The 20,428-nt window shown below is 49.8% G+C and overlaps 2 protein-coding genes across 2 annotated transcripts in view; one reads left to right on the top strand and one right to left on the bottom strand.

Moving 5' to 3' along the window:
• Positions 1 to 8,437, bottom strand: part of DUOX1 (dual oxidase 1) — a 31,189-nt gene extending 22,752 nt beyond the window's left edge. The window contains exons 1-10 of the mRNA XM_074327807.2: positions 7,709 to 8,437; positions 5,161 to 5,244; positions 4,797 to 4,961; positions 3,812 to 3,999; positions 3,427 to 3,628; positions 3,099 to 3,265; positions 2,666 to 2,726; positions 2,442 to 2,538; positions 1,377 to 1,467; positions 200 to 302 (exon numbers count right to left, since the gene is read on the bottom strand). Of these exons, the coding sequence (XP_074183908.2) occupies positions 200 to 302; positions 1,377 to 1,467; positions 2,442 to 2,538; positions 2,666 to 2,726; positions 3,099 to 3,265; positions 3,427 to 3,628; positions 3,812 to 3,999; positions 4,797 to 4,961; positions 5,161 to 5,244; positions 7,709 to 7,766 (1,216 nt within the window). The 5' untranslated portion in view covers positions 7,767 to 8,437. The remainder of the gene's footprint in view (positions 1 to 199; positions 303 to 1,376; positions 1,468 to 2,441; positions 2,539 to 2,665; positions 2,727 to 3,098; positions 3,266 to 3,426; positions 3,629 to 3,811; positions 4,000 to 4,796; positions 4,962 to 5,160; positions 5,245 to 7,708) is intronic.
• A 1,248-nt stretch (positions 8,438 to 9,685) lies between these two features.
• DUOXA1 (dual oxidase maturation factor 1) lies at positions 9,686 to 20,374 on the top strand. Its single transcript, XM_088797186.1, has 8 exons — positions 9,686 to 10,303; positions 10,622 to 10,699; positions 16,517 to 16,693; positions 17,007 to 17,064; positions 17,730 to 17,864; positions 18,115 to 18,328; positions 18,577 to 18,794; positions 19,474 to 20,374. Exons 3-8 carry the CDS (start codon positions 16,547 to 16,549, stop codon positions 19,728 to 19,730), a joined length of 1,029 nt encoding a protein of 342 aa, XP_088653312.1. The 5' UTR covers positions 9,686 to 10,303; positions 10,622 to 10,699; positions 16,517 to 16,546; the 3' UTR covers positions 19,731 to 20,374.
• The last annotated feature ends 54 nt before the right edge of the window (positions 20,375 to 20,428 follow it).

The raw sequence follows: 20,428 nt of genomic DNA, 5'->3' as shown, positions 1-20,428 counted from the left end.
TGGAGCTCCAGCTGAACCTGCTCCCAGGGACCAGGGGTACACAGCCTGCGGGGGATGGCCAGGAGCCTGGGCTAGCACTCAGCTAGAGAGTACAGGCTCCCAGCCCTTGGCACCCCTCCCTGCCTGACTCTGGAGCTCCAGCTGAACCTGCTCCCAGGGACCAGGGGTACACAGCCTGCGGGGATGGCCTCAGCCTCACCTCTCAAGTCCTCAACCACCACATGGTCCTCTCGCTCGGCGATCTGAGAGGTCATGCCCAGCAGCAATGCATCCACATCTTCAGCTCTTTGTAGGTTTGGGTGCTATAGGGGTGGGGTGGAGAGGATGTGGCTAATGGGGCCAGAGGTTGGGCAGCCAGACTCCCTCCACCCCACAGTCCATGTCCTGGGTCCGCCCAGTCTGGCTGTTCACTGCCAAACTGGTGTCTATTCCTCCTCTGCAGGCTGCCTTCTCACTAAGGGTGAGTGATGTCCCCACCCAAAACCATGCTGCTGGGAGACAGGTCCCCAAAAGCACAAGGGATGGAAAACTTTATTTCTTCTATTTTAGGAGACTTGACAGTATGGTTGACAAAAGGCGCTAGAAGATGTAGGTCGTGCACCTTGCTAACCATCTGTGTGATTATGGGCAAGTCCCAGGATCTCTTTGAACTCAGCGTCCTCCCCTTAATAAAAAGGGCCTTAGAGATTGATAAAACAATAAAATAAAATTAATAAGATAATGAAAAGGGATCAGGAGGACTCTGAAGTCTCTTTCAGCTCAGCTCTATGACTCTGATCCTATACCTTCCTCTTCTCTCTTTTTTCCTCCCATCTCCCTTCCCCTCTATGAACACTTAACACAAAGTATCTGATTTTGCTTTAAACTAATGATTAACATTCTTGACCCACACTGACTGGTTTGGATGGACAGACTGTCCCCAGTAATCTTTCAGAATCCTTCCTTCCTCCTAACCCCCATCCCACACAAATACATTCACACTCCGCCCTGGGTGTATCTAATTGGGAAGTTTCTTTGGGGGCTGGGATGGCTGGGGTACTCCAAGGCCTATAGGGGACCCAGAGCTGTCAAGGGAGAAGAAAAACCTATGAGAAAGCAATGAATGTAGAGCCACACTTGTGTAGGACCCACTGTCTCATAGCCCTGAGGCGGGAGTAGAGGGTTGACTTTTGACCTCGTACAGCTACCTGGTCATCTCAGACACTGGTAGGGGAGATGGCTGCAGACCCTCAGGCTGTCTCCTCCATCCCAGCCAATCCCAACTGCTGCCTCAGCCCTACTGCCCGCCTTCACCACACACCCTTATACACATGTGTGTGTGCACATGTACAGACCACACACATATACCCACCCACATATATGCCCCCAGCCCTGACCTCTCGGCTCCAGTAGCTGTTGCAGACCCGGAGAGCTCTGGAGACACTTGAGTTCTGATTGATGACCCCCTGGAAGTGGCAGCTGGCATTTCTGAAATGCAAAGAGCAGGGGAGTAGACTGAGGCCACCCGGTCCTAATGTCAGGCATCAGCTCTGGTCTCCAAGGTTGTAGCCAGGGGCCCAGGCCATTGCTTCCCTGAGGTGGTATGTGGTCAGGGTAGGTCCTGAACAATCTGATTTTTGGGAGGTCCCTCTCCCTACATTAGACCAAACATCTAAAAATGCACTCATAGTTCTCTCTCTCTCTCTCTACACATACATATACACATATATATGTACACTTATATATCATATATATATATATATATATATATATATATATATATATATATATATATCACATTTTTAAAGGATTTTTAATTGTTCTGTTGATACTTGTCTTTGGATAACTCAATTGCTATGATCTCTTGGCCATCATCAGGCATATCCAGAAATTGTTCCAGAGTAAGAAAATCTAACCTATGAATTGTTTTAAATTATAATACAATTGTAAAAGGTGAACTGACATGCTTTGTTTCACGTACATTTAATTAAATGTATATTTTTAGTTTGAAGTTCCCTTTCATTATTTTGGAGCCACCATTTTCTTCAGCTCTCACGCATTTTTATTATAATTTCTCCAAAAGTTTTATAAGGCCCAGGTCCTGCGCTTACAGCTAAAAATGTCCCCAGTGTATTGTCAAGATCTTAGTTCAGATCAGCAGGCTTTGTGACTCACCGTCTGAGCCTCAATTAGCCCATCTTACACTGGGTGATTAGTATCTACACCAGCTGCAGGAAAATAAACATAAAAGTGCTTAAAAACCACAATGATGTATCTTTTTAAACAATTGTTTTTCTTCTTCTCCTCCATATTAATTCTTTTCCTGGGGGGAATGGGCAAGACTTCAGACTGATAAAGGGTGAGACTCCCATCCTGAAGACTCCTGAGGGCAATATTTCTCAATGACAAGCTCCCCACCACCACCACCGTGCCTCACAATATTCGTTTGAGCCCTCCCTCACCTCATGTAGACGCCAGGGGGCACCATAGTGGAGAAGAACTGCTCAGAGGCAACCAGGAACTCAGGGGAGATGCTAGGGTCCAGGAAAGGGCGGTATCCTAGGGTAAGGGGAGAAGAAACAGGACAGTAAAACTTGACCCTTAAACCACCTTACCTTCACTCCCACCTCCCCCCTTCCAAAAAGACTCCTGCAAGCTCTCCCACCCTCACTCCCTATCCCCTCACCTGCATACTCTGGGGGCGTTTTCCGCAGGAAGCTGGGCAGCCACTCATACAAAGCGATGTTCTGAGAATCAAGAGAGGGCAAAGGGAAGCGAGTGTTGGAGCTGCCAGGCCAAGAGAGATCTGAGCCCAAGGAAGGCTTAGGTGGGAGATGAGGACCAGGCAGGTGCAGTCATGGGAGAGGCAACTCAAACAAGAAAGACGTGGAGACCTGTCCCCTAAGGAACTGGGGATATGGGGGGGGGGGGGGAGCTTGTCTAAGTGGGGCTTTGCCTCCTTATCATTTCAGGGTCTATTCCTAGGTGTTAGCTGTCTGCGGAGGGGTGTCCTCCGGAAAAGGGCGTTTCTGGGTGGGGGATGTTCAAGGGTGGAGGGCTCCGCGGGAGAGCGGAGTCTCCTGTGGACCAGGACTTGGGAGGAGGGCCGTGCGAATGACCTGGTAGGTGGCGATGACCCTCTTGCGCGCGTGCTGGAACAGCTCCTCGTCCTCCCAGCGCGGGTGCTCGCGGGCCAGCCTCTGCGCCCACAGATTGTGGTAGCGGAACCAGAGCAGGCCCAGCGCCTGCAGGAAGGGTTCACGATTCCCTCGCTCCGCCCCGAAGGCTGCATCCGACGTGGAAATACAGGCGACGAGGTGAGCGGCGGTGGCACCCAGGGGAGTGGCACCTCACGGACCCCCAGGTCTCCTTCTAACCAGCCCTGGCGGCTCTGGTCCCCTCCCCCCCCCCAGCCCCCAGCACCCCTGCCCGACCCGGCTGCCTCACCGTACAGCCCCTGGGGCCCGCGCTGTCCCGTGGCGGGGTCGGGCGCGGTCCATATGAGCAGGGGGTTCTGGGCGACCCGGGGGAAGGCGGGGTCGGGCCCCGACGCCAGCTGCCCCCCGGAGAAGCTCCGCAGCGCGTCGCTCCAGGAGTGTGAAGAGCCATAGATGGCGCTGCCGTCCAGCCAGCCGGTCACCTCGTTGGTCTGCGGTGGCACAGGACAGGTGAGCCGGGGTCGTGTAGCGCAGGTGGGTAAGGGAGGACCAGGGCCAGGCGGGTGTTCGTGGGTGTCGGGTGGGAGCCTCTCCCCACCAGACACTGTCATGCTCAAAGCCCAGGGCCCCCGCCCGCCTCGGTCCAACCTCCACCCCGTCGCCTGCTTTCTCACCACGTCCCGGGGGTTGCTGGGGCTCCGTCCGGTCTTGGGGTCCCAGCGGCTCCTCTGGAAGGGCAGCACCACGTCCCCGCTCTGGTCACGATCGAACACGGGGTCTCCCGACGGGATTCGGATGTTGAGAAACTCAGCGGGGCAGCCGGGTCTCTCCACACTCACCAGGTCAGAGAGTATGTGGTAGCCTGCCCACAGTGGAGGAAGGCATGCTAAGGCCAGCTAAGGCCACTGTTCTTTCAGCACCAGCTATCTAGTGCTCCTCCTCGGACCCTTGAAGTTTCAAAAGACTCAGCAGCCATTATTGGCAAGTCCAGGCCTTCGCCTCCCCCACCCCTTCCCAGTCCTTTGTTATATACCATGGTCCCAACTGTTTTCATTTCCAGTTTGGCCTTCTCCTTGGTAACTGGGAGGTGCCTAGTGAGTGTGCCTAGGTAATCAGCAATCAGATTGGCAGCATGGGCTCCAACACGCTGCTAGGAGCAGCCTGCCCAGCGGGCTGCCAACCTTAGTGGGATGGTGGACACTGGGAAGCAAGTGTGCGCACCCTGGATGGCCAGCAGGAGCCTGGCATTCCGGCTAGGAGCCAACAAGCCAGTCAATGGGGTAAGGTCGCCCTAGCACTCCCATCTGACACCCCCACCCCCCAGCCCTCCTGCCAGTGTCAGACCCCTGCCCTGAGCCTGTCCTAGGAGCCTCAGGGGCAAAGAGTGAGAACAGGGTCCCACCAATAGTCACTACCAAATTATTTCTATGCTCCTACTTCTGTTCCCCACCCCCAACAACAGCCCAGAGTGGGGCAGATATATACCTCCCCTAACCACACTTTTTCCCTCTGCTCCCACCCCAGCCCACCCCATTGCCTGCCCCTCCATCTTTCTAACCCTGCATCACTTCTCTCCCTCACTCCCCGAGTCCCCCTTCAGACATAGAGGTGTGTAGCTGACCCCACTGGCCTCCCTCCCCTACACGTTGAAGCCCTTACCAAAGAAGACCCCCAGCACTGTGCGGTTTTGCACGGAGGCCTGCCCTGCAGGGCCCCTCATGGCCGTGTTACTAAGGTCTCGGGGGTTAGGCAGGTGGGGTTCTCCCAAGGGCTGGTACACACCGTCTGCATAGGTAGCTGGAACCAGGCGCTGCAGCCGAGAGCCTGGGTGGGAGAGGTAAGGACAAGAATGAATCCTCAGGGGGTCTCCCTGATTTCTTCTCTTTCAGGCTTCCCTCCATACCACAGATCCTAAAACCTTAGAAATGGATGAGCCTTTGCGGTGCCTGCCAGCCCTTGCTCCTTACTAGCAGTGGATACCACCCTGACCCTAGGGCTCTGTCTCCACTTTGCTTTCACCTACCTTTGCTGCCCCATCTGTGCTTCATGAGGTTGTTGTACCAGCCATCAAATCGTTGCACCTCCCACGAAATTGAATTCTGAGCTCCTGTGTGAGGGCAGAGGGAAGGGCAAGCTGGGCAAGTCAGTGCCTGAGAGGATGGGTAGAACTGTAGAATATGGGTCCTGTGAGCCTGGCTCTTGGGGCAGCAGAAAGTGCACAGATGTGGGAAGTAGGGTGCAGAGGAAGATAACCAGGAGAAAGTGGTGTCCAAATTCAAACCCAATCTTTAAGCAGCTCAGGGTGGGGATGGGGGTGGACATGGCAGAGAGCACTAAAGGAATGTAGCCAGGTGCAGTGAGCTGACAAACGACCTCAGAGAGGAAGAGGAAGCAGAAGGAGAACAGTGGCAATGGGGAAGGGGATGCAGGAGACTTCTACTGTCCTTACACCTCAGCTCCCTGGAGGACATGGCAGGACAGAAGCCATTCCAAGCCGTAAGATATCACACAGAGAAAGAGCCAGCCACTCTTCCACCCAGGGAAGGACATGTCATTCTGTGACCCATCCCGGGGCAGGGCCAATGTGGAGAGGGACTTGACCTTCTCCTGCTGAGCAGAGCCTAGAGCAAGGATGTGGGCCACAGGGTTATGGCTTTGAGGCCTTGCTACTCTGGTCTTTTTCCTGGTTTTTGGGTGGGATCAAGGACTGATAGTCATATAGACAACCTCACCCCTTCCTCTTTGGGGGCATCATGTCCACCTTATCATTCCTCCTCTTGACCCTACTGTACTCTCAAAAAACTAGGGCCTGGGAGGGAACACTCAGCTGTTAAGGGAAGAGCTCAGGCAGTGGGGAACACAGGGAAAGGTCCAGAATCAGAGATATAGCAGGGGTCCTTCTAGTCAGTAGATCAGATTACCAGCCAGATTCCTTTCCCCAAACTAGGGCTGAGCCTCCCTCTCTGCTCACGTCAGAGAACCGAGCAAAGGAAAGGACTCTCATCAGCCAGAGTCTGACTCTCTCCCTTCTCAGACCAAGGACAGGATCTCAGAGCTACGCTTCTGCCCAATGCCTGACACAAGCGCATGAACCCACGCAGACACACACACAGACACCAGGAAGTCAGAGAAGAAAAATGACTCAGGCCCTGATGTTTGAGCAAAGAACTGAGGGAGAGCAGAGAAGTGACCCCAAAAATATGTCACTTTGGCATGTGGATTATTTTGGCTGAAGGGACTTACAACCCAGCAGACTCAAGAAAAACTTATCTCTCCCTTAACTACCAAAAAGAATTTAGTTAGGGGGCCTGAACCAGAAAGAGGACTAATAAGTACAAAAGATAACTTTTTATCTGCATCGCAGGGCAAACATCTAACCAAACATCTGCTCTTCGTATTACCCTGTGAATACCCCTTCTGCTTTTTGAAGCCCCAGGCCCCTATGCCATTCCTCAGCTCGGGATGGCATAGAAGACTCAACTGCCCAACTTGCCCTTGGGTATCCGATTTTTATGCGGCTCTCATATGTATGAAATTCAATTTGTTTTTCTCCTGTTATTCCATCTTATGCCACTTGACTATTAGACCAGCCAAAAACCTAGATGAGAAGAAGGAAAAATTTTTCCACCCCTACAGAATCCAACTAAGGATCCAGGACTTGGGGCAGGAACATAGGGCAGCCACATACATGTAGCTTCTAAAACAAGACGAACTGGTGGCAGAGAAAGGGGGGACTTCTTGGGGAGGATGTGGGGAAAATGCCTCTTGGGAAGAAGAAGCAGGAGCTTGGGAGAAAAGGAAAAAATAAGGCCAAGGCATGGAGAGGAAGGAAAGAGAATGTGAGCAACTCTAGCAAGGGAGAAGCTACAGGGACCATCTAACCATCCTATGCCTCCAGCCAGGACAGATCATTCCACAGATTTTCTTTGTTCTCTGTTCTTGCATCCCCCACCCCTGACCACCAGGGACTTGCTCTTTTTAACCTAACTTGTGGCACCTTAAGCCAATTTCCCTCATCAGAGACCCACGCTATAGAGACCCAGAGAATGGCCTCAGATTCTGGTAAGATACTGTCCAAAGCTGAAGATAACAAACATAAAACTCTGGTGGATTGTATCATTTTGTTTTTAAATCATATAGTTTTAAAATAGTGGTGATTTCTCTTTGGAGAGGTCAGCTTTTAGTCCAGTCTGATGCCAAGATCCTTACTTTTTGTGTGTCTCATCAATCTTTCTATTTGGGGTGGGGGGTCCTTAATTTATGGGGGGGGGGGAAAGAGAGACAAGATAGGGGAGAGAGAAAGGGCCTCAGACTCTAAGGAATGAAATAAGAAGTGCTGACACAACAGTTGAAGGCTCCCTAATTCTGTGTACTTGGGCAAATATTTCATTCCATTAGTCATCCATGTAGTCGACAAGCTGGAAATGAGCACCTACCATGTGCAGGCTACTGTGTTAGCTAAGGGGTAGGGATACAGAGATGAATATGATACCGCTTCTGTCCTTGGGGGAGCCCAGAAGATGCTGGGTTCCTCAGCTCCTCCTTGTGCTTCTCCTGCAATCTGTACTCACCCGTGAGCATCCATGGCCCAATCAGGAGTGTCCATGCCAGAGCCAGGCGGAAGCCCATGATGAAAATGATAATAGGGCTCAGGTATTAGAATCTTAAAATCTAGAAAAAGACAGAGGACAGAGAGTATGAACCCGAGCAGTTCAGGAAAGTCAGGCCAGGGCCTCTGCAGGTCCCTATGAATCAAGGCATGGGGCTGGGCCACAGCCATAGTGGGTAGGTAGCAAACAGCGAAAGACTCACTACCTCCCAAGAATCTTTCATTCACTCAACAAATACTCGATGGGCACCCACTATGTTGTGGGCATGGACCCAGGCACTGAGACTAAGTAATGAACATAGCAAACAGAAATCCCTGCCTTCCTGGACTTTACCTCCTAAGATTAATTGGAAAACATTATTTTGGCCCAGCTCCCTGCAGTGTGTGTTCCTTGCACTGAGCCTTACTTCGGGGCCAGGACACTGAGCTGAGGGCAGGATATGGTGCTGCTGCGCACCCACTGTGGATCTTAGGCAGGTCACTTATCTGGTCTGGACCTTGGTGCCCTCTTCCAGTTATGGGAGTAAGCATGCCTGAACTATTTACCTCCTAGTGTGGTGCCAGAATCAAATATGAGAATGAAAAGTGACAGATGTTATGTAGTTGTGATATACAAAGGGTGGGCTGAGGTGGCTCCTCTGTGAGGACTCACAGGGGTTCATGTGTTTGATGCCAACTTCTTGCTCTCTCTCCCCAGGCCAACAAATCACCCAGGAACAGTAGGGAAACAGAGGCAGCAGGGGAATCAGGCTGGAACTCCTCAGTGGCACGGGGAGTGCCTATGGCCAGTGAAGACCTCCTAAAAGCACTGTGGAGATTGGGGGTGGGCTGGGGCTGGGGAACTATCTGGTGGAGGAAGGTGGGAACTCAGGGAAAGCCTCATCTCTTTACAAACCCTCAGGCCTCCTGGACAGGTTGTCTAGTCACAGAGGATGGAACCCAGAGGGTGACAACATCCCCACTCACCATCTCCCTTTAAAAAAAATGAAAACATCTAGGCCCTGTCATAACTCAAAAGGTTAGCGTTCTACCTGTGCCATCCCACAGACTGTCCAGGTGCTGGCCTTTGATAGTTTGTGAAGAGCAGGGCTCTGGATAGTTGAAGCTATAAGGCTGGACATGCTCAAGTGGCCAGAGGGCTCCTTCCCTGATCTAGAATGTCCTGCACCTTCCTTCCTACCACTCTGACTTCTGGGTCCTTGTCCCCAGACACCAGTGTCCCACTCAACCCGTGAACGCATGCAGTGAGCTTTCAGGCCAGGCTGTAGGGACAACCTGAAAGGGAAGGTGGACCTGCTTAATAACCACTCCTTGCAGGTGGGTAGCCACAATGATTTACATAGCAACATTGGTTCAGTAACTTCCCAACAACCTTGAAAGGAAGGTACAGCCTCATGACGGCAGTGAAGCCCCAGGCACTGGTGGAACCAGGGAGAGAACACAGGCCTTGCCCCATATGACTACTCTCCCAGCCTGAAGTCCTAGCGTGGTGACCCTGGGGTGGAAAGATGAGTCAAGGACCAAGGGATAACTTGGTCACAAGAGAGGACTGAAGTGGAAAGCCTGGTCTCTAAAAGCCCCAAATTACCCTCCCTCTCAACGTGTGCTGGTGCTAGGAGGCGCTCCAGAGAGATTCCCCTAGGCCCAAGCAAATTAGGCCCCCCAACATTCCCAAGTCTCAAAGAATCCAATATCCCAAAACCTTGATGGGGTGGAAAATAGACCGTAACAGGACTCAGGCAAAGAACAGAGTCACAGGGCGTGGGGGGTTCAGGCTGGAATTCCCCTTCCCTCAAAAATGTGGCGAAGCTGGGGCACACTGCCGCAGCGATGCAGCTGGAGTCCCCCCTCTCCCCCCCCCCACTCCCCCCCACTCCCGCCCCCGAGCTCCCAGGCCCACGGGCAGGCTGGGAGAAGCCCTCCTGGATCTGACCTGCCGCTGCGGTGTCCTCGGAGCCGGGACTGCCGCTTGGCTTCCGCCTGGCTGGAAACTGGGCCCGCGATACCGGGTCTCCTCCAGTTCCCGCTCCTGCTCTGCGCGGGGGCGGGCAGGGCTGGGGGATGAAAAGGGGATGGCGCGCCCCAGTTCTAAGGCGGGGCAGGGCGGAGTGGGGCGGGATAGAAACCCGCGCGCCGGGGACCGCCGAGGTACCCCGAGGAGACGGGGGCGCACGCAAGGTGAGACTGCACGTGCTCGCAGGGCTCAGGTGGGGAAGATGTAGGTCCGTGGCGAGGGCTTGGCTAGTACAGCCACGTGGCCGGCGAAAAGGTCAAGTCTGCTTCTACGGTTCTGCTAGGGCTGGGAGAGGGCGGAAGACCGAGAGGGTGAGGAACGACGGGGAGGCACTCCGTACATCCTGTCCGCACTGTCCGATCTGGGCTCTAAGACCAAGAGTATCGTCAACACCTGCAGACCTGGCCAGGCGTCCACGCAAAGCACCTGTCCTCAGACCCTGTTGAAAGTCTGCGGTAACGACCTCCCATCCCTGGATTCCTCGTGAGATATCGAGGGTCTCACCGCGCCCGCGCCCCGCGGGACCCCGGACTGCATCGCTAGGTCTGTGCTGAAGCTGCCCGGGGTGCTGGACATGGGGATAGGAGAAGGAGGGGTTGGAGGGATGGCTGCGGAGAGGATAGGCACTGGTCCCTCCTCTGTGCCAGGCTGAGGTTGGGGACCGCGCCACAGAGGCTGGGGTGCGGTCTGAGAAGGTCGAGAGTGATTTGGAATGGGAGGCGGGGAAGCACCCCGGACCCGGTTTATCCGGTCATAACCTGGTTCTTAAGTGAATTAGAAGAGTGGAGGCTAGAAGGGAGCCCCACCGAGGGAAAGGGCATGCGTTTTGGTGACAACATCCGGACCGGGTCCCACCCTCAGGAACGCTGCGTGTGAGGTTCCACAGGAGCAGGCCCGCGGTGCAAGCTGCCACGCACACATTGTGTGGAAGAGCGGAAGGTAGGGAACCCTGGTTCCATGTGAGTGGCGGGGATGCGGCTGCTGGGGTCTGTGCGGTCCGATTGTGTTTGGGAGGGGGCATTGAAGTGCCGCCCTCGCCCGGGCCCCTTCCTGTGCCCACCCAGATAAAATTCAGATCTTCAAAGAGCAAGTTTAGTAGGAAATTGAGAGGAGGTAAGAAAAACTTCATAAGGCTATACACGACACAAGGCTTACAGACACCGAATCTTCATCCGGGCTTAACTGGAATCTGATTAGTTTGGCTTGCATGATTCAGCATCCCTGGGATCCTAATACCTCAGCCTTTGCTGTGGGTTCCTGCCTCAACGTGCTTTTCAGATCTTGTTCTGTTTCTACACTTAATTTCTCCTTTATTGCAACAACACACATACACACATTCCCCCACTTCACCCCCACCCCCTTCACACACACAAACGTTTTTTGAAGAGAAGAGGCCGGAACAAGAGTTCCTGACAGGTTCCCCTCTGCCAGCCAGAGCTGTAAACTTTTAATGGAATCAATCCCAACCAGAAACAAACCATCACATTCTAGTAGCTGTATATAACCAATCAGAGCTCTTGGCAACTCCAGGCACTTAAAGAATTAGTGGTCCTTATTCTATGGGTTCCAGAAGACGGGGCAGGGGACAGGAGGAGACTTCAGGAAGGAGAAGTTCTTGTCAAGCTATGAGAGGTCACAGAGCACTAAGAAAGCACATAAGAACTTTGGATGCTAAAGACTGGAGCTTGTACTAGGATGAGTTTTCTTAAAGATTGTAACTATTTCTCGCCCACCCCTCATACATATGCGGGAACCCCACTTCATGCTACGGTAGGTAAGGATTGTCTGAAATACTACTGAGTATGAGAAATACTTCAGTATTTTAAGGGACTTCAGAAAGGGAAAAGAAAGGTGTCCCTCACCTCTCCAGGCCAGGTGAGAAGGGAGGACTCCAAAGTGTGAGGATTGGTCTCGCCCCAGTGAGAAAGCACCCCAATTTTGTCACAGGGGCCTCTGATGGAGGTTTTTATGTCTAGATGTCTGTGTTATTTAGAACCATTTCCTTCTTGTGCCTATATTTCTGTTGACATGAACTTGTAGGTGTATGTCTGTATCTTGTGCTTATTTATATCAATATACATTGCATATATATATATATATATATATATATATATATATATATATATACCAATCATAGTGTTGTGAGCTGGGAGAGAAGTGGGTCAAGTGAAGACTGCCATGAGATTTTTATCAGAATAGAAGAAATTCTACTGCCAGACCCTCCTTGGCAAGCCAGGGAGGAAGACGTTCCTGAGGGAAACTATAAGCTTCGTAGGAAAAGCAGGATTGCTGGATGTGGGGACTTTTCACATTTTAGTCCCACCTCTTCATGCAGAAGGGCTGTTAGCTTAATAATTAAAAGCAAATTAAGATCAGGGTCATGAAAAATTAACTTTAAATGAGTCAATGTAAATTAAGGAACACTTAATTTATTAAAGTAAACAAGAAGAAATGAATCAAGGTCAATTTTATTCACCAACTCTCTTTTTGCTTTTTTCCATCTTCAGTAAATATTTTGGAGAATTGGAAATAAGTTAACATTATTCTTCTGAACTTACCATACAGAAAACCTTTTGTTAGTGTTTCTTTGAAGCACCATGTTAATAGAGATGAGCCATTCTTGTAAAATATTTTATAACCCCTCTTTCAAATAAATGCAGGAATAATGTGGCCTTGACTAAAATACATTATAATTTTTATTTGCTTATATTGCAAATATTTGTTTTTGAACTTCCAGCATATAACATGTATTGTTACTATTAGCAAATTTGCTTTATCTTCTTATCTTCCTAACCAAAATATTCTACATTTTATAGCCATTTCTAAAAAAAAAAAAAAATAGCCTTTTATCAGAATTTTAATAGTTTCAGTGTAGGTGTAATAAATAAAAAATTCTTAGACCAATAAACATCTGCTTTAAAATAAATATCACTATCACATATTACACAACAATAATCCACAAATTCTTAGTTACTCATGTTTAGCTAGAGTTGAAATGTATGTTTCAGATTCAATTAAACACGAACATTCATGCTTGAAGACTCCAACTATTGAAGAGGCTTTCTGAAAACTTTTTGAAAGCATTAAAAATTAACAGCATTGGCCAAACCCTTTCCTGCCCAGTCTTTAGCTCTATACTGGTGATACTCAGTTAATGTTGGACGAGAGTATGTATGGTACCGGGCAATGAGGGAGCATAGCTCCCTCTTGTGTGTGGAAACAGAAGATGCCACCTGCAGAGAGGAACCTATTCATATAGTCATTCATTTGATCCATAGACTGATTAATATATTCTAAGTGCAGGTGATGCAAAGATGGAAAAACAAAGTCCCTGTCCTTAAGGAGATTGGAAGCTAAAGGAGAGAGAGATGTTCAAACAATTGGAGTATATTGTAGTTACTGGGATCATGGAGGTATGTTCAAAATGCAGTCAGAACTCTAGAGGTAGAAAGATCTACACTGACCTGATGGCATCAGAGGAAATTTCACAGAGGAGTTAACACAAGCTGAGACTTGAAGGGTGAAAAGGAGTTTGCCAAGGAGGTAAGAGCATTCCAGACGGAGGAAATAACATATACAAAGGCATGAAGGCTTGAAAGAGCATGTCAGATTCAGGGAGAGGCCAGTAGTTCAGTGTGGCTAGAGATTAGACTGGGCAAAAGGTGGAGATGAAAGGGTAGGTGGGACCAGATCACAAAAGACTTTCTAGGTGATGGTGAAAAGATTAGATTTTACCCAGAGGAAAAAACTGAAATAATTACATTTTCTTGTTAGAAAAATTGTTTGGCACCCGGCAAGACAGGATGAGGCTGAATTAGCTCTGAGGCAGTAGGGAGGGAAACGCATGGATGGGTTCAAGAAATATTTAGGAGGTAAGCTGTTCCAGGTCTCTGGCTTATTTGATTAATGAGGTGGTGAGGCCACTACAGAGACAAAACAGAATCAAAAGCAGAATAGAGACAGTGAATTCAGTTTGGGACCTGTTAAATTTGAGGCACCCAAGGAACATCCAGGTGAAAATGTCCGTGGGATAATGATCCTTTTGTGTTTGGCACCTAGGTAGGAGATCTACTTGGAGGCGTAGATTTGAGAAGCATCAGCCATAGGAATGGATGAGTTTGCTCAAGGAATCATGAAGAGTGCTAAAAGAAGAGAGCCAAGACAGAATCCTGGAGAGCATAAACATTTAAGAAGGAGGAAGAACTAGCAAAGGAGCCACCAAAGAGATGGCCAAAGGCAGGAGACTCAGGAGAACGTGGTGTCATGGAGGTCTAAGGAGGAAAAGTTCGAAGAAAGAAGGAGTGGTCCACAGTGTCAAATACTACAGAGAGGTCAAGAAGGATGAAAAGTGAAAAGTTCTCTGGATTTAGCACATAGTGACCTAATGGAGAATTTGGAGAAGGGGAGAAGTCAGATTGGAATGAGTTGAGGAGATAAGGCAATGGAAATACCAACATAAACTATTTTTCCAAAAAGCCTGGCTGTGAAAGGAAGAGACTGGAAAAGACAGTAGCTGGAGGGGACCCAGAAGGTCAAGGGAGAGAGTCCCTTTTCTTTGTGTTCTTAAGGTTGGAGAAATGTAAATATATCCTTGAGAGAAGGAGCCAGCAGAGAAAGGGAAGCTTCAAAGTTGCAAAGAAAAAGGGGGATAACTGATGAGAAAGGTGGTGGTGAAAGCAGGTAAAATTGGAGTCAGAGCCCAGGAGAAAAGAGCTACTCATTCCTCTGGGATGAGAGAATTAATAAGTTAATAAAAAAGCAAAACTTCATGTTAAAACTGAGACTCAGAGGTTATGTGACAGGATGAAAAATTAAAACTGTCTATCTCTCTGCTTCTTTGCCTGACATCATGCTACCTCCAGAGGGCACATAAGGACGTGGCCAACCCAGAAAGAGAGGGGAAGGCTGGAAGCTACGGTGTGTTGTAGGAGAATCACTGAATTTAGAGCTAGAAAGGACCCAAAGGTCATCATATCCAATTGCAGATAAGGAAACCAAGGACAAAGGAAGCTGTTATTTACCTGCCCAATGTTATAAAATTAGTTACTGAACAGATGATTACCAGAATTAATGGGTGATCACATTGTGAGGTATAAAAATGTTGAATCACTGTATTGTACACCTGAAACTAATATAACTAATATAATATTGTGTACCAGCTATACTTAAATAAACAATAAATAAAATAAGTGTACACATATTTTTGAAAAATTAGTTACTGAAGAACTGGAACCAGAGCCAGAACTGATTTCAGCCTACAAGAAGGATTGGAGAAATAGATAAATGGAATAATAAAATGCCCCCTTCTTTCCAATCTGGTAGCTTCCATTTATTGATTTTACTGTTTCAGGTCGTATTTTTAGAACTTTACATACACAATCTCATTTCATACTCACAATGACACTGTGAGGTAAACATTACTATCATCCCTATTTTTCTGTAAAACCAAGTCTCTATAAGGTCAAATAAATTGCAAGAGGCAGAGGCGGAATTCAAACACGGTTGCTCAATTCCGAAGCTTATTCTTTCACTATATCAGTTAACAAGATACTACCTGGTCAAACTATAAATCATGGAGCCTCCTGGGCAAACCAAGGCCCCAAAATAAATCATATGCAGGGAAATGAGCAGAGCTGGGCTCACTGATTGTAAGATGCATTTTTTTTTCACCTTTTGGCATTTCTGAAATTGAGGTCTATCTTACCAACAATGGCTGTCATGGTTTAATTGGTAATGTCTTCCTTCCTTCCTTCCTTCCTTCCTTTCTTTCTGTCTCTGTCTTTCTTTCTTTCCTTCTTTCTAAAATTTATTTTTTCTTTCTAAAATTTCTCTCTCTCTCTCTTTCTTTCTTTTTTTCTTTGTTTCTTTCTTTGTGGTACATAAAATAATAGCATGTCTTGTAATCCATTCTGTCTGGATTTACCAAAACAGTAAGTGCAGGTACCATTTCCTCAATATCCTATCTGCAAAGGGACAAACTAAAGTCAAACTGGCTCTGAAATTCAGGGAGAGGCAGAGCCAGGACTCGAGCTGAAATGAGGCCTGGGAATTTGAGTCAAGGAGGAAGGCTCCTGTTGATGTGTGGGGTACAAGGACATCTGGCCCCAGCACTGTTCCTGGTGCAGGCAGGCGCTCCTTCAGTGCTTACTGAGATGAACTCAATTCAGCTCAATTGTTCTTGAGTTGCCAGAGCAGGAGCCAGTGCTTGAGAAAGCTGGACAGACCAGTGTGGGCAGTGCCAGGTCTGGGAATCAGCCCTCTGATGTTGTAGTTGGATTATATACTTAGCAGAGCTGTCTGGCCTTTGTTCCTTTGGGGACTGAGGAGGAAAGCCAGTCTTTTTGCAACCTGTACCATCTGTCACCCTTACGCTTTTACTTGATAGTAAATATAGCTCTTTTTATGTTCCGTGATCTGTCTGCTTGTGCTGGAGGCCTGAGGGAGATAAGAGCATTATATTTCTTAGGAAAGTCCCAGAGGAAGCAGAGAAGCCTGCAGGGTAGTGGTGGCACTGATTTAGAGAACCTGGGAGTTAGGAAGGGAGCGTGGGGTGACAGAGACTGATTGACAAGACCCTCATTCTCATACAGCAAAAACATGGGGAGATGGATGGCTGAGGGGCCGTGAAGTGGCAGTAACAGTGGAGTCTGGTGAGCTCCAGAGAAGAGGGGCCTGGTTTGTTTCGTTCTCGGCAGTATCTCCAAGAGCAGTACCCGGCACATAGAAGGCACTCAATAAACATCTATTGTTATACAGCATCTGCCTCTACCGCACAACCCCACCAAAATGGCTGCTTTTGGACACACATTCCCCTTCTACGCTGGCCCCAAGTCAACCTTCCCAATGGACACCACCTTGGCTGTCATCATCACCATCTTTCTGACTGCACTGGTCACCTTCATCATCATCCTGCCTGGCATTCGGGGCAAAATGGTGAGAAACAAACCCAGACCTGGAGACCCCACCCCAAGAGAGAACTTGGCCTCAAGGTGAGGGGGCCAGACTCTGACTATAACCGGTCTCAGAAAGAAGCTCCAGTCCTGAGAAAGCACCCTCCCCCAACAGAAAGCTCCCCCACTCGCTGATTCAACAGATGACTATTAAGGACCAATTTATGTGCCAGGCACTCTGATCTCAACTGACCAAGTGACCTGTTTAAGAGCACCCTCCCCAAGTCTGGAAAGAGGAAGGGTGGATTTGGAAGGAGGGTGCTCCTTCCTAAAACCCCCACCCTGTTATGGTTCAGAGGCTGTTCTGGCTGCTGCGGGTGGTGACCAGCTTATTCATCGGGGCTGTGATCCTGGGTGAGTGCAAAGCACAGCTGACTTGGGCAGTGCCTCCATCCCTTCTGGTTCCCTCAGCAGCTGGCCTGGCCTCTCCTTCTTTCCCCACATCGGTCTCTGCTTCGGGGTGGGCTTCCAGACATGGCCTTATCCCCTCACTCTTACCCTTGCCCTGAAGGGTGTGGGCTCTGGGATACCATCCTGGATGTATCTCTCCAATCTTCCTAACATTTTTATTCAGAGGAAAGTAGGTCAAAATGAATGTCTGTGGGAAAGAGGGTCTTTGGAGACTGGAGGGAGGAAGTGAGGGAGGGCTGCTTTCTTTGCTTTGAGAATTAGGCAAATAGGAGAGATGGAAAATTTCTATGTTGAAGCTGTGTTTGCCCAGCATGGTTTATTATGTTAATGTTTCCTCCCCCAGCTGTTTGAGTAGCTCTCCCTAAATGGGGGGAGGAAGGGAGGGAAGGTGTAAGAGGACTAGACCAAGGGAAATCTTGGATTCTTACCCGTTTATTCATCCCACACATATTGTTGGCAAACCAGCCATGAGCCAGACCCTAGGCTAGTTAATGGATACACAGTTGTGAGTACAAAAGACATGGTTCCCTTGTAGCTCTCCCTCTGACTCTAACCCAGCAATGCCCAGACCTTCCTGAGTTCCTATATGTCTAATTCCCCAACCCCAGCTGTGAATTTCAGTTCTGAGTGGTCCGTGGGCCTGGTCAGCACCAACACATCATATAAAGCTTCCAGTTCCCAGTGGATCAGTGCTGATGTTGGGCTGCAGATTGGACTGAGAGGAGTCAACATCACACTCACAGGTGAGAGAGGGCTCTTATCTGTGAGGGAGCAGGAAGGCTCTGTTCTGTGTCTTTGGGATATAGTTTGGTGTGGTCTAAAGAGCTACAAGATTGGGGAATGATAGGAGGGAAATTCCTAGGCCTTGGATGCTGCCTTCTCTCCATTGAGACCAGCTCCTGTCCCTTTGCCCTGTGTGGTGGGCCTCTACCCAGGCAAATACCCCACTCTGACCCTTGGGTCCCTGCTGAGCACAGCTGCCCCATTTCCTAGGGACCCCAGTGCAGCAGCTGCATGAGACCATCAATTACAATGAGGAATTCACCTGGCAGCTAGGCGAGAACTATGCTGAGGAGTATGCAAGGGCACTGGAGAAGGGGCTGCCGGACCCCGTGCTCTACCTGGCTGAGAAGTTCACCCCGAACAGCCCATGTGGCCTGCATGGCCAGTACCGCCTGGCAGGACACTACACCTCGGCCATTCTGTGGTGAGGGTGGGATGGAGACCCTGCTTGCCTACATCCAGGAACAGGGTTTCTAGCCATCTCTCCTCCACTCATGTGGAGGTCCCTGGTGGGACAGGCGGGCACCAGTCACCACAGTACTTGCTTGGGAAGCCCACAGGCAGAAATCCCTTCCTCACATCTTTGGGGTATCCTTGGGTCCCTGAGCCTCCGCCTGGGCCCCTCCGGGTAGAGGTGCCTGGGCTGGCCTTCACCAGGTCCTGGCTCTCCAGGGTGGCATTCCTCTGCTGGCTGCTGGCCAATGTGATGCTGTCCATGCCCGTGTTGGTCTATGGTGGCCACATGCTGCTGGCCACGGGGATCTTCCAGCTGCTGGGACTGCTCTTCTTCTCCATGGCCACATCACTCACCCCACCCTGTCCCCTGCGCCTGGGCACTGCTACACTGCCCACTCACCGTGGACCTGCCTTCTGGATCACGTTGACTACAGGTGAGGCCCAACCCTGGAGACAGGCTGGAGAGCTCAGGGCCAGGGAGGGAGGGTCAGGGACCATCATGTTGGTGGGGTTGAGAGTCTGGGGGCCAGGATGCCTTCCCCCTCTTTAAAGCCCCATCCTTCTTATATCCCTCATCTCCAGGTTTTCTCTCCCCAGTTCCACCCCCCTCCCTCCTCATGTATGCCTACTGCCCTGTGTCTTCTCCCTTTCTCTGTCATGTCCCTTGTCCCCTAACTCTCTTCACTCAGCTCTTTCCCAAATCTTCTAATCTCATGTCCCCCCACCCACTTTCTCCAAACACTCTTCTCTGAGTCCCCCATTTCTAGAACCTTTCTGTCCCTGCCTCCATTGTCTTAAATTGTCCTGTAGTTTTATTGTCCTCTCCTGTCGCACTATGTCTATCCCTCATGTCCTTTCCCATGCCTCCTCTTCTATGTCCTGCCCTTCCCCCAGCTCTCTCTCTCTCCAATTGAAAGACCACTGGGCTAAGAGTCCAAAACTCACAACAGAGCCACACCAGCCGCATGACCCAAAGCCAGTCACCTCTCTGAGTCCAACTTGCCTTGAAGTAGGGATGCCAAGCCTCCCTTAGATTTCTGATGTCCATGGGAGAAAATGTCCGTGGGAGGGTATCACCATCACTAAGCGAGATGCCTATTGCCTCATCCCCAGGACTGCTTTGTGTGCTGCTGGGCCTGGCCATGGGGGTGGCCCACAGGATGCATCCCCACAGGCTGAAGGTTTTCTTCAACCACAGTGTGGGGGAGAACCCTGGGCTGGAGTGGAATCCTGAGGAAGGGGGACTCCTGAGCCCCAGCTACCAGTCCACAGCTGAGAGTCCTGAACCTCAGGACATTCCTCTGTCAGAGGTTTCCTCCAAGGGATGCTGTGAAGAGGAGCACCGCAGTGTGCCTGACCATGCCCTATAAGGTTCCTCTCTTTGGTGGCCACCCAGACTTCTGATCTGGCTCCAGACCTCATTGGAGCTGCACAAAACCACCAGACCTGCCCACAGGATAAATTGTATCAGCCTCCCAGCCCTAGTCTGTAGGTGGAGTACAAAAAGCAGGCTCTACCTATTGGTGTTAAAAAACAAGACAAAAGCTCTAAGGTGCTGAACACATGTTGGGGCTGCCCGTAAACCTTGTCACATGGTAAGACCAAGCATGGCTGCTCCTTGGGTCCCTGCTGAGCAGTTTCCACATAACAACCCTGCCTTTCTTTGATGAGTTGCCTTTTCGAGGGTCATTTATTGAAACCCAACTTCACCCACATAATGGTGTGTGTGTGTGTGTGTGTGTGTGTGTGTGTGTGTGTGTGTAGAATGGAGGTGGTTACCATGTGATTCACTTGTGGTCCCTCTCAGCCTTCTGCACCTCTTGTTTTCCTTTTTTCTGGGTCACCTTTGTTCTTTCTTTACTTCCCCACCTTGTGTGACCTCTTGGTACAATGAAAAACAGCACTGGGTGGGAGAAGAAACCAAACTTCTCATCCCAGGTATAATATTAACCAATTGTGCCACATTCTCTTTGAGCTTCAGTTCTCAAATTTGCCAAATAAAATTGTAGGACTTGCCAAGGACCTAAAAAAAAAATCCCAGGATTTACTTTTTTAAGCCTTGCTGACA

This window comes from Rhinolophus sinicus, chromosome 3 (assembly GCF_057876585.1).
Source record: "Rhinolophus sinicus isolate RSI-liver-muscle chromosome 3, RSI-T2T, whole genome shotgun sequence".
In the NCBI taxonomy this organism is placed as follows: Eukaryota; Metazoa; Chordata; class Mammalia; order Chiroptera; family Rhinolophidae; genus Rhinolophus; species Rhinolophus sinicus.
Note: the sequence above shows the minus strand (reverse complement) of the source record. Positions and strands in the feature narration are given on the sequence as shown.

What these genes read in the sequence shown, in the direction of transcription:
- DUOXA1 (XM_088797186.1), top strand. Translation starts at nt 16,547, where the DNA reads ATGGCTGCTTTTGGACACACATTCCCCTTCTACGCTGGCCCCAAGTCA. An exon ending in CTGGCATTCGGGGCAAAATG is followed by an intron (nt 16,694 to 17,006) that starts GTGAGAAACAAA and finishes GTTATGGTTCAG; the next exon opens with AGGCTGTTCTGGCTGCTGCG. An exon ending in AGTCAACATCACACTCACAG is followed by an intron (nt 17,865 to 18,114) that starts GTGAGAGAGGGC and finishes CCCATTTCCTAG; the next exon opens with GGACCCCAGTGCAGCAGCTG.